We start from the raw sequence: 12090 nt of genomic DNA, 5'->3' as shown, positions 1-12090 counted from the left end.
AAATTGGATGCTTATCTTGCTGGGATCCTATGACCCCAGCTGACTTCCTGCCGCTTGGGCAGGGGGCTGGACTCGATGATCTCCCGAGGTCCCTTCCAGCCCTGATGTCTGTGAATCTATGAAGTGCTCTCTGCGCTGTTCCTTCATGTCATTGGTTGACTTCTGGTTACAGGTTTGAAAAGCTGGCACAAGGTTGTAAGAAGGATCTGGAGATACTACAGCTTGCCCAAGCCCAGGGGATGGATCCTCCAAGCCATCACTTTGAGGAGAGAACCTTTAAAATGATAAGGTACAAGTGTGTCCGTAAGCAGACTGAGGCAGTGTGCTAGGGGAATTGGGGCACTGATAGTTTTCCCTCCAGTCAGAATTGACAGGAGTTAAACGCCCAAAACTGTCCCACATTCCTAAGAAAGAGACTCCCAAATATTTAAGGATTCATCCAGTTTATGAAGTAGCCATTTCACAGCTTCCACTTGATGTTCTGTCATTCACAGGACAGGTTAATCTAATCATAAATGCCCCATAGGCGGTGTCTTTGAGGTTTGTTCTTGGCATCTTTTACAATATCACTTGTAACACTGGAGATACAAAACAGAAAACAGCTTGTCTAGGTACTCTACTTCTCCAGTGTTTAAGAATGGTTTATGTAGAAATAAGCTTTTCTGCAGGACTCTCATTCACCTTCATTTGGCAAGTGTGTCTGTACAACAGCACTGGAATCCTGGCCTGGCCATGTGCCAGGGACTGAACGGGACAAAAACTGTATTTTTGTTTGTCTCTTCACAGGATATTTTCTGAACTCAACAGCACAGAAATGCATCTCATCGTTGTCAGGGGAATAAACCTGCCAGCTCCTCCAGGTAATATGCAGGATATTGAGCTGATACTTTTGCCTCTCTTTATCAGACCATAAGGGAGTCGGTGGTGGTAAATCAGATTTATTTGTCTTGGAGGTAAATGGGAATCTTGAAGCCCTTGAAACAAAACCATTTTCCATGCACGTTGGCACAAACCTGTGCGTTTCGGGTTCAAATCCAAACAGTAACCCTAAGGGAAAACTCAAGTTAACACTGCAGAGTTTTTTGTCTTGTTTGAGCAGAGATTCTTGGATTCCCAGGGCGTTACTCAAAAGTGGGTCTCCACTCAAGCTCCTCACGGCTTCAGGTTTTGTCATAAATATTTACCGCAGCTCTTGGGCGGACTTCAGTCACTTGTGCTCTCAGAGCCAAGCAGCAGGGATTGCTCTCTAGAATATGGCAGCCAGTCTCTTCTTGATCCTTTGTTTTTGGTGCTTTAAATGGCATTTGAAGCAGTTCTGAAATGATCAAACAGGAGCATTGCCTAGAGGTTTTCCTGTGGCTGCATGTCTAATGGGGTTTAGAGTTAACGGATCAGTTTTTCACAACTGCCTTCGAGGTCTGGAACACAAATGCCACAGAGTCAATGAGATGCTTTTGAAAATCTTCGTCTATTAAGAATGTGCTACAGTGTCCACACCAGGTCCCTGAGGCTGTTTGGACTGACTTGACTGCCAACTGTTGTCTTACACAGGTGTGGTGCCAGATGACTTGGATGCATTTGTGAGATTTGAATTTCATTACCCGAGTGTGGTGAGTGCATGTCCAGGCCTTTGCCATTCCTCAGTCCAAGACACTGCATTACCTACCGGTGTGTTGTGGGTCTAGCAACACGATATGAAGCTCACTTTGAGGAGCCAGAGGTCTCTGTTTTCCAGCGCGGTGATCAGTTAGTTGGAACCTTCACCAGGTGTTTGGCTCTTAGGTCTACAGCTCAGTTATAACAGACTGTTTGGATGGGTTTTTTCTAAAATTTGGGGAGAGGAAGGAGATGTAGGCATTAGAGATTTAAGTTTGAGAAATAGACAAAAAAAGCCTAAACTCTGGCCTCATAGAAATGCATATGGATCTTTTTTTACTTTGTCGGCAGATGGAAACATGTCTGTAGAAAGGGCCTGGCCTGGACAAATTTCCCAGCCTTAATGGCTGGTCTGCATCTGTGTAAACTCACTGTCTGCTGCTAAAGAATTCATTGTGCTTTGTCACTGTGAAGATTTGGCCCTTCTGAGGCTTTGTCATTTCGACCATGTATTGGGCTCCTCCCTTGTCTCGCATGAAGCTGCGATGGCTGTCAGCCCCACTGGGTCTGAAACACGTTTTGTCTTCCTGCTTTGGGAGACTGCTGTTGCTAGCCCATCTTTCCAAGAGACCTTTCGACACTCTTAGACATGCAGTTTCCTTGCGTGCTGGCTACCCTGTGTATTCGGGATCACTTCTTTGGAACATTACTGTTTGTGTGCATGTGAACATCACCGGTGTGTGGGCATTATGGGTTGATACAGGCATCCTGCACCTATCTGCAGCAGGGTGGTCAAAGAAGCTGATGCAGGTGCGAATCGGTTATCCACCTTAACAAATACAGGGCAAGCCAGGCAGTGAGAAGTGAGGTTCTCCCCTTGTCCTAAATGCTGGCTGCAGCAGCGTTCCCCCAAGCCCTGGATGCAGGTGCCAGCAGTAGAGGGGCCTCTAAAGTGCGGATAGTACGTCTGACCTCCTGTCAGAGTGGGTTTTGCGCCTCCTGTCACCACGTGCCTAGTCTTATAACAGCATGGAGCCATGTGGTAATAGACTCTGAAGGATTTTTTTAAAAACATTCAGGGCCTGATTCCTATCCCTTGAGAAACATCAGGTCATTCCATTGAAGCCCATTGAATTTCCAGTGGAAAAAATGTGAGAGGAGAAAAGGGCAGGTCTGTGTTCTCATCTTAAGTTACATGGACTTCAGTCTGGAGTCACTCCATTGGCTTGACTTTGATGTAACAGGGATCAGGGCCTGGCTGTGAAACATGATAAGGAATCCACAGAAAGTCGTCATGGCTGGCTTTAATCTTTATTTTTCAGTATTCACAAGCCAGATCCCCACGTTGTAGCCAAAAAACATGAAATATAGTGCTTTCTCCTTCATAGTTGAAATCAGTTTTTCAAAGTAGCTACAATAATTAGGTCACATTGTCCTTGTTCAGTCCCCAAAGATTTAGTTTGTACTCTGCTTTGGGTTAAAAGTTAATTCATTTTGGTGGCAGATTGATTGTCAGGGAAAATAATAGTTGGGCAATTCCCTGAATGATTTGCATTGGGCTCCTTGTGCAGCACCAGAAGCTGCTTGTTATTCCAGCTCATGCAGAAGGAAAGGTATTATTGCCTGGTGTATGTACGTAGTTTATCATGCAGCATAGTGGTAGCACTTGGTAGCTTTATGATGAATGTTCTGAACTGAGCACAGCCACAAAATTTATCTGTAGGATTTGTATTTAATATTTCATTTAACTTGTTCTGTATCTGGTGTTGTATTTAGTCACCACAATGAAGTACAAATATTTTAATCTTAAATAAACCCGTGCCCATTTTACCCTGGATAACCGCCCTCCCAACACACGCACGCACGCATGTCCAAGTTTTTCAATATACAGATCTAACACCAGTTAGTATTAACAGTATTTTGCAGCCAGGGTTGATGATTTTATGTAAAGATTTTTCCTTTTCTTTTTGTAATAGGAGCAAGCTCAGAAAAGTAAAACGGCAGTAATTAAGAATACCAATTCTCCAGGTTTGTATCTCCTCTGGGGGGAGGCATGAAACTCTGCACCTTAAAAAGCCACTGTGGAGTAGAGGCTTGCCTCACAGCTGGGACAAGCGCCAGGCTGGAGTGAACTGTGCTCCTGTCTTGAGTGACAAGACGTGTAGTCACAGGTCATAGCCAACTGTTCTGCAGGTTTCTTCCCCCCTCTCTCCCGGGCGCGGTGCAGGTCACTTAATGATGTGATCTCTCTCCTCAATACTACCGGGCCTTTGCTATTGTCCAGCCAGTCTGGGCTGTTATGGCAACCTTGGTAAGCAATAGGCCAGTGAAACAAAAAGTTAAAGAGTGACTAAATTATTTATTTATGCTTCATTAGGGATCAGTTGTCCTCAGTGCATAGCGGGTGATATGTTTGAGGAATCTTATCTGGTTTCTTTTGGTTACATTAACGCAGTGAAAGTATGTATTGTCTTTTCCAGTTCATCAGCAATCACCTGGTATATTTTATGGTGCAAACTCAGTGCCTGGGGTGTGAGTTGTGAAGCTCTGATTAACAATAATAGACATAGTATTAAATTGAAAAACTTAGTAATGAAGTTACAGGAAGTATGATGAAGCAACACATTCATTGTTTCTCAAAAAAATCTGAATACAGCTACTCTTCTTTCATCTGTCCTTTTTCAGATCGCCGCCCCCTTAGCACCTAGGCATGGCCCAGATGTCTTGTGGTGAAACTTGCACCCTGGTGTGCTTATATCAGGGAGTGGTGCTTTATGGCTAGAGCAGGAGTTTAGAAAACTGACCATCTCAGCTCTTCCATTGTCTTATTTTGGGATTTTGGGCAAGTCTCTTACCATCTGTGCTTAGCTTCCAAAATGAGGATGGTACTGTGCTGAGAAGCGTAATTGTAAGCTGCTTGGAGACCCTCTGATGAAAAGGTGTCATGTTATTTTTATTAGCAGCCTTGCTTAACTTCATGGCTAATAAAATGTTCCCCATTGTTCTTATTTTCCTGCAAGATTATCTTTTTCTTCTTGCTTGCTTTTTGGTCTTTGTCTGTCAGACAAACATAACGTTTTGTGGAGCTGGGCTTGCCAACAGTGTCACCTTACTGAAAAGTCACTTTACTTTTCTGTACTTCATTTCCCCCATCAATTCAGCGAGGGTACTAAAGTTGATTGACAATACAGGTGTGAAACTGAATTACAGATGAGCAAAACTGGTAGAATTAGAGTTTGCAATGCACCATGTCTATCTTTGAAAAAGATCTGACTGCTCAAATTTGATTTTCACAATTTTCTCATCTTTCTCCTTCTTCCTTCCAGAATATAGTCAGCTGTTCAAGCTGAATATTAACCGAAATCACAGAGGTTTCCGAAGAGTGATTCAGACTAAAGGAATTAAATTTGAAATATTTCACAAGGGGTAAGACGAGGGGTTTTTATTCCCCATATTTACTTGGTAATAGCGGACTTACTGGACAAGAAAATGGCAGGATTGACTTTGGCTGCAGTTTAGGGATTACCCTGCTTTTTAGTCGAGCGGTAAAGAGCTGTCTGGTTCCATGCTACCTTCCATGTGTTTCTGATCTTCACAACTTCCCTTATAAAATGCTGAAAAAACTTGCTAATGGACACTTGCCCCTGAGAGGTCAGTTGTAGGTGACTGTATTTCAGCACTGTTTCAGTGGTGTTATACAATTTGGGAAATTTTAGCATAATCTGCTTTGTTCCTGTTCCTCTGACAAGTGCCACCGTGTCTGAATCACTTGGGATTGTTTGGGACACGTTACTGAGTGTGGTGGAATTGGGTAAAGTAATGAAAACTGCCTGATGCCTCTCCTCACTGCAGTTTTTGCTACTCAGTCTTGGGGTGCATATTGAGGTGCAGCTGTGCCAGACTCTCAACCTGGGCTTTGAAGATCAGCCTAGGCCCTGAAGTTTTATCCAATATCTTTCATCCACACCCAAATATCTGCACGTCTGTTGGCAAACCAGTGGTGGTAATAAACAGGATGATAATTAAATGCCAATTGTAATAATATTTTGCCCTTCTTTATTACCTCTGTTTTAGGATCTCACAGCACTTCTCAGCCTTTAATTGTGAATTCAGCCTTACAGTATATAAGTTGGCATGTAGACTGTCCCTCGTCTCGGAGATGGAGACCTCTAAAAGGCACAGAAGGACCTAATGCTTTTCCCAGGGTTGTGTTTCTTACTGGGGAATGCAGTGGTGCCTGCCTGCTCGCTGTATGCTTCAATGCTTATAGCAATGGGGGTGTACAAGTTCCTAGACAGAGAGCAGTCAAAGGCAGTTAACGATGGGAAATATTTAGGGGAATGGGTCTGCATCTGGGCTCGTTTTGAATCTAGTGGTACTGGAGTGCCCTAGATTTGTTAATCCCAAGATTAATTATGACCCATTATTAGGCTGACAAGTTGGATAACGTGTCTGTCTTGCTTCCTGACTGTGGCACGTAGAAATGCTCTGTAGCGGCTGAGAAATGGCTCTCGATTTATATAAAGGTTAATTGATGACTATGTGCGGCATTACTGAGCCATTTATAAAGGAAGAGCCTTTGTCTTGTTAAATCTAAATCTTGCATTTACATCCCTGGAGAAGATTCTTCTCTCCTGAATGTTCTTCCCCTTTCCTCCATCATCAGACTGTTCTGCTGCCCTCCCTGTTTATAGGACCTTCCTGTGTCCTCCTTAGCCAGGTGGCTTGGCAGCAGTCACATTGGTTTGGTTAACTCTAATCCTCTGTGATCTGAAAGGCTTCACAGAGGCCTGTCCCTTCCCCCTGGCAGCTTGATTCTGAGCCCGGCTTTGGGCTGCTGCTGGGGAAACTCCCCCTCTTCAGCTCTATGCAGTCAGTGGGCTCCAGGTCTTCCTTTGGAGCGGAGCCTTTCCAAGGATTTGTTGAAAGATTTGAAACTAGAACCCTCTGGTTTTCTGGGTTGTCGCCCTCAAAATCTGTGTGTGGGGCAAGACCTTCCCTAGGAACCAGGCAGCAAGGGGAAGGAAAAGGAGAAGAAATGCCCCTTGCTCAGCTTCCTCCAGGCAGACTTCCTGGGGTACCAGTGAATGAAGGTGAAGTCTGTGCAGAACTCCACAATGCAGTGGAGCAGCCCTGCCTGCGGTGGTTTCCCCACAATGCCTGAGCCACCGGAAACGTGCCAGAACCTTCTCTGACCCCTCACAGACGAAGAGCTTGTTTGTCCCCTTTGCCCTTGGCTGCCCCTGCTTCCTATTCAGCTGTGACCCAGCAGCACAGATGAGACAGCCTGAGCCCACCCCCACTTTCCTCCCCCGGAAAGGAAGTTAACACCTTTCTTAGCACCTTCAGACACAGTTGGTCCTTTCAGCCTTTCTGGCAACACTTTCCCACTCCTTTAAAGCACCTCCTGCTTGCAAAGACATGACCCAGGGATCTGCACCAGAGCCTCTTGCTCCTGCCCCCCTCCGAGGAGCAGTGCGGAGCTGTCCTGCATATCAGTCTGCCTCGTTGCCTTCAAAGTCTTGAAAACCTTTCCAAGGTTCCCGGGTGAAACTTTTGAAGTAAGGTGCTTCCTTCTTTCTGTGGGCTCCAGAATTAATTTGGCTTTGGGGCCTGTCTCTGCAAGCTCCCGTGTTAAAGAAAGAGGAGTTGCAGCTTCGCTTTAGGGAGGTTGTGAACAGAAGAAAATGCCAAAGACTGACGTAGCAGAAACATGCGGCTAGATGAATTCTTTGTGCTGCATGTCTCTGCAGGACTTCTGCAGCCTCTTGCTGTAGCCTGTACCACCGTAGGCAGAGCTTCGGGCAGGGGAACTGGATCGTCGCTTCACTGTCATTTGTCTCAAGTTCTGGGAGCACCAGCTCTGTGTGCCTGTTCCATGCTCTGATGGACTCGTGATAGAAGTGGGAGGCAGCTGCAGCAAAGACTTCATCACTGGTGCCTAAGCTGACTGCAAGTTGCTGTGTGGTGCATGGGCTTCAGTGCAGTGGCTGTGGCTATCTTGGTTGCCATGGTCATAGCTGGGCTGTGCCTGACAGCCTTGGCTAGCAAACCTGGAGCATTTTGCTTTGAGCAGCAGTGGTTTGTCCCTTATGAGCCACTGGTCCCTGCTTCTGACTACTTGCTCAGGGGCATAAGGGAGCACAGTAAGACACCTTTCATATATCCAGTTACATTGAGACTCTTTAGAGAGCATGTGAGCAAAGCAGACACAGACCTTGTAGACAAGAGAGGAAGAAAAGCCTTTATTTTTTCCAGTCAAATCTCACTCCATGCAACTTCAGCTGAGGCTCCTTTTAAAGCTACTCTTATTCCAGGCAGCAGCATTGATGCTGAACATTTGCAAAAGATGGAAGCAAACATTGAGAAGATTGGAATATATGGGGGGGGGGGGGCGCTCTGGAAGACCCCCCCCCCCCCCAGGGCATGTCACCCTCCTGCCTAAATACCTCTGAATGTGGCTCTTCCACCCACTTAAGGATGTGCTTACAAGGCTGTATCAGGCAGGCTTAAAACTGTTGGCCTGGAAAGGGAGAGGAAAGTGCCAGGGTCATTTCTAGAGAAACTGCTACATATGCTTCCAACCCCCTACAGGAGCCTTTGCCCACAGACTTGCTTTGCCACTGCCCAGGTGTTGAGCAAAAAGCTTGGAGACAGGTAAAATTAGGGCTGTTCTAGCACTTGTACAGGACAGCTGGCTCATGGGGCTCACAGCTGGTCCTGTGAAAAGGCGACTCTCTAACGCAGGGGCAGGCGATTATTTCGGGCGGAGGGCAGCTTACTGAATTTTGGTAAACCATCAAGGGGCCGCAAGGCAGGCAGCCAGGGGCAGATAAATATTAATTTTCTAAATTTTTTAGGGGCCCCGCGGGCCGGATAGAATGGCCTGGTGGGCTGCATCTGGCCCCTGGGCTGCATTTTACCCACCCCTGCCCTAACAGCAGGGGTATCGCCTAAAAGATGCTGAGGATTGCATCTAACCGCCAAGTCCAAACCATTCCACTTACCAAGCCTCCAAGAAAACCATTCAGGCTCCTGTGGTGATCTTGAACTGCGCTGCAGTGGCCTTTTCTGGCTTGTACTGTCGGCACGTGCCTCTGCTAGCAGTATCTTGTTACACTCTGAGCCTCGCTGCATGTATTCCAGCTGGGCCTGGCCGTGCTTGGAATTGAGCAGGTTTGCGCTCCCAAGCTAATGCAGTCTTGCCCAAGTATAATGGGCAGCAGCATTGTCCTCGTTCTTTCAGACCCCACAACACCCTAAGAAAGGGGAATGGCATAAAAGAAGGAAGTTTGTAGGACACCAAAAATGTGTCCTGTCTAGCACTCTTCAGAGTTTGGCCCTTGGCTGGCTGCATTCCCTCCAGACTTGCTGCCTGTTGTTTTTTGTGAAGGGGTGTTTGTAAGGAAATAGCCTGACTGCCCCCTAGATTCTGTGCCCATGGCTTTGCCTCGAATGGCACTTGAGTTTTGGAAATTTTGTCATTTAGAAGAGTTCATCTGCTGGGAGGTGGGGCCTTATACCTGGACTGCCATCAAGGGATTGTGTCCAACCACTAAGGAAAAGGTTGCCTCCCCAAAAAAACTGCTGGACACAGAGAAGGACAGAACTCACGAGACTGACTTTTCACTTTTCTTCCAAATACAAATGAAATGCCAAAGTGTTCTGTGAAATGGGGACGTTAATGAAATGAAGTTAATCCGAATGATAAAGCTGAAATAAAACACTTCCCCTGATTAAAATGAAGTGCTTTGACAGTTATCAGAATGAAATGCTCAAAACAATTGAACTTCCTCCTGTTAAAAATGTTGTCAGAATCGACATGTTCCTATGAAACACTTCGGTCTCCCTGAGATTGCCGTGCTGATGAACTATTTTTGAAATGTTTTCATTCAGCTCTGCTAGGCAGCATCTCGCAGGAGCTTCCTGGGCATCTCCTGTGCAGTAGGGCATATCCTTCCTTCCAGCTGACCCTTTTTCAAAGGTCTTGATCAATAGTCCAGAGGTGAGGAAGCCTCGAAGCTGTCCTAAGCAATGATAAGTGGCTGCTATGTATGGTGCTCAGCCAGGTCTCTGTCCCTGTTGCTCCATTGTCTCTTCCTTTCTGAGCTTGCTCCTGTTTTATACTTTTTTCTAATTTTCTGCTTCCGTTTAATGAAAGACCTGCATCTCCTGTCTCTCCATTTTAGTTGCAGATGGTCCTTGCTATTATCCTGTAACCTAAATGAAAGCAAGCATGACCCAACTAGGGCTGCTAGATGATAGAGTAATACAAATGATAATTTTTCTTCTTTTATTGTGTTAAAGTCCACTAAGGAAGCTTTCTGTGAAACAGGTCCTTTTTCAGAAGTGACAAGCAAGTAGGAACAGCGCACTTGAAGCTGGACAAATTGGAAACGGAATGTGAAATTCGAGAGATCATTGAGGTACGTTCCCTGCGTGGGGTTGGCTCAGTTGTTGAGATAAGTAGTAATAAAGAGCTGCAGCACAAGAGGTGTAGAAAGAAAAACGTGTGAAGATAGATGTCTTCTCAGCAAGTGCGTTTTATACAACTATAATTTGTGGCCTTCTCCCTCCAAGTCGTTATAAATAATTGCTTCATTAGACCAGTGGTGCCCAGCCTTTCCGCTTGATGGGCCAGATGGGCAGTGCCCTTTCTGTCTGCAGGCCAGATCTGGCTGGTGGTCCCGGTCAGATGCTCTGGGTGGTCCCGGGCCCATCCAGCTGTGCACAGAAGGGAGAGGGAGGGGCATGGCCTGGCCTGGCCTGGCCTGGCAAGGGTGGGGGAAGGGAGAGGCATGGCCCACCCCACGTTGGAGGGGAGGGGGAAGGCATGGCTCAGCTCTTACCTGCCTCTTCGGGGCAGAGTGGGGATTTGGAAGCTGGGGAGGGTGGTAGTGTTGCCACTGCTTCCCTGCTGCCATGGGGTGCCCCATAGACCAGATGCCATGGCTGTGCAGGTGGGGGGTTGAGCACCCCTGCATTAAACCAGTTTGCCCTGGGATGGCCTGGTGCTCTTTTGCTATTATAGCCCACGGTGAGACACAGATAAAGGGGTTCACTCCTAAGCAGGAAGAGCTGTTGACCAGTGAAGCAGGGTACTTGGGTAGCTGGTGATTCCCTGTTGTTTGCAGCCTTGATATCGATACTAACAATTTTCTGAAAATCAGTTTTCTGAAAGATCTGTTCCAACAGGAGTCATGGGGCTGAGGCAGAAATAAGTGGCTTGGATCCTGTGATCCATGTTGTTCGACGCTCCTCGTGGTCTCTAACTTTAGACACTTGTGATTGTAAATGCTGTTTGTAAATCCCTCCCCCTCCAATCTTTGCATGCAGCTTTACCCTGTGGGGTTTTTAGCCGCTCCCCCCAATGTATGTTGGTAAACAACATGACAGAACCCACTCTTTTGATTTTCATAAAGACCTCTATTCGTTATGGAAGTCCTTTCTTTATTACCAATATGCCCAGGCCCTTCATCTACTGAACAGAAGGATCTGTGGTACTGGATGTTTGTATTCACTGCTTAACAGTATGGGAGACCAAGTCAACAGCTGCCAAAGGATTGGTGGTCTGACGGATCCTTTTTCAGCATCTGTATTCTCTGGTACTTTCAGATTCTGGATGGCAGGAAGCCCACTGGTGGGAAACTAGAGGTAAAAGTGAGACTCAGGGAGCCACTCAGTGGTCAAGACCTTCAGACAGTTACTGAGAACTGGCTGGTCCTCGAACACTAGGTATGAAGACCGATCTCTTCTTGAATATGCTTCTGGTGAGAATAGGGGGGTTACTGACTGTCTGTGCTTTGGCAACCTGCCTGGCACTTCCTCGTATTTCTAGTGGTGTCCTGGCTTTTTTTCTTTCCATCTTACACCATTTCTCTCCAGAGCCTGGTCACAATTTTTATACCAAAGCAATCCCATCACAAGTCGACCAGATGGTAGGGCTAAGTATCATGAGGCTTGTTCACCTAGGCTGCTTAACACTGTCATTCATAAAAGATACTTGTGACCTTTTTAAGAAGTTTTGGGCATCTCCTTGGTTACAGCAAATGGTTGCTACTTTTATTTAAATGACAGTATTTAATAATATTAAATGGTCTTGCTTCTCTTGGGCTTCCTGTCTCACCAGCCATCAGAGAACATCTCTGGTTGAAGCCACGCTTTTCTTTTACAAACAGAAATGAGGCTGAAACACCAGACGACAAAGCTAACATGTTTAACGATTTCTTTGCCTCTGTCTTCCCAAGTAGGGACCAGAACAGCCACCTCCCTGCTGGGCCCCCCTCAGGCCCCAGGGGAGGCACACCCAGGCCAAAGGTTAGCGAGGAACTAGTTAGGGGGCTTCTGGAGGGGCTGGACGTGTTTCAGCCGGCCCGAACAATCTCCACCCTAGAGTGCTAAAGGAATTGGCCGAGGTCATTGCAGGACCCCTGGTACGGCTGTACGAGCACTCGTGGTGCTCTGGTGTGGTCCCAGAGGACTGGAAGAGGGCCA

General features: G+C 46.5%; 1 protein-coding gene across 2 annotated transcripts in view; it reads left to right on the top strand.

The window, feature by feature from the left end:
• The window catches only part of CC2D1B (coiled-coil and C2 domain containing 1B), a 49538-nt gene that overhangs the window by 34599 nt on the left and 2849 nt on the right, over nucleotides 1-12090 (top strand). For both annotated transcript variants that reach the window (XM_019531425.1, XM_019531424.1), the window contains 7 exons: nucleotides 173-289; nucleotides 787-860; nucleotides 1552-1610; nucleotides 3573-3624; nucleotides 4923-5022; nucleotides 9932-10022; nucleotides 11212-11331. In XM_019531425.1, coding sequence (XP_019386970.1) covers nucleotides 173-289; nucleotides 787-860; nucleotides 1552-1610; nucleotides 3573-3624; nucleotides 4923-5022; nucleotides 9932-10022; nucleotides 11212-11331 — 613 coding nt within the window. The remainder of the gene's footprint in view (nucleotides 1-172; nucleotides 290-786; nucleotides 861-1551; nucleotides 1611-3572; nucleotides 3625-4922; nucleotides 5023-9931; nucleotides 10023-11211; nucleotides 11332-12090) is intronic.

The sequence above is a fragment of the Crocodylus porosus genome, unplaced genomic scaffold, assembly GCF_001723895.1.
Source record: "Crocodylus porosus isolate Cpor-Errol unplaced genomic scaffold, CroPor_comp1, whole genome shotgun sequence".
Taxonomy (NCBI): domain Eukaryota; kingdom Metazoa; phylum Chordata; order Crocodylia; family Crocodylidae; genus Crocodylus; species Crocodylus porosus.
Note: the sequence above shows the minus strand (reverse complement) of the source record. Positions and strands in the feature narration are given on the sequence as shown.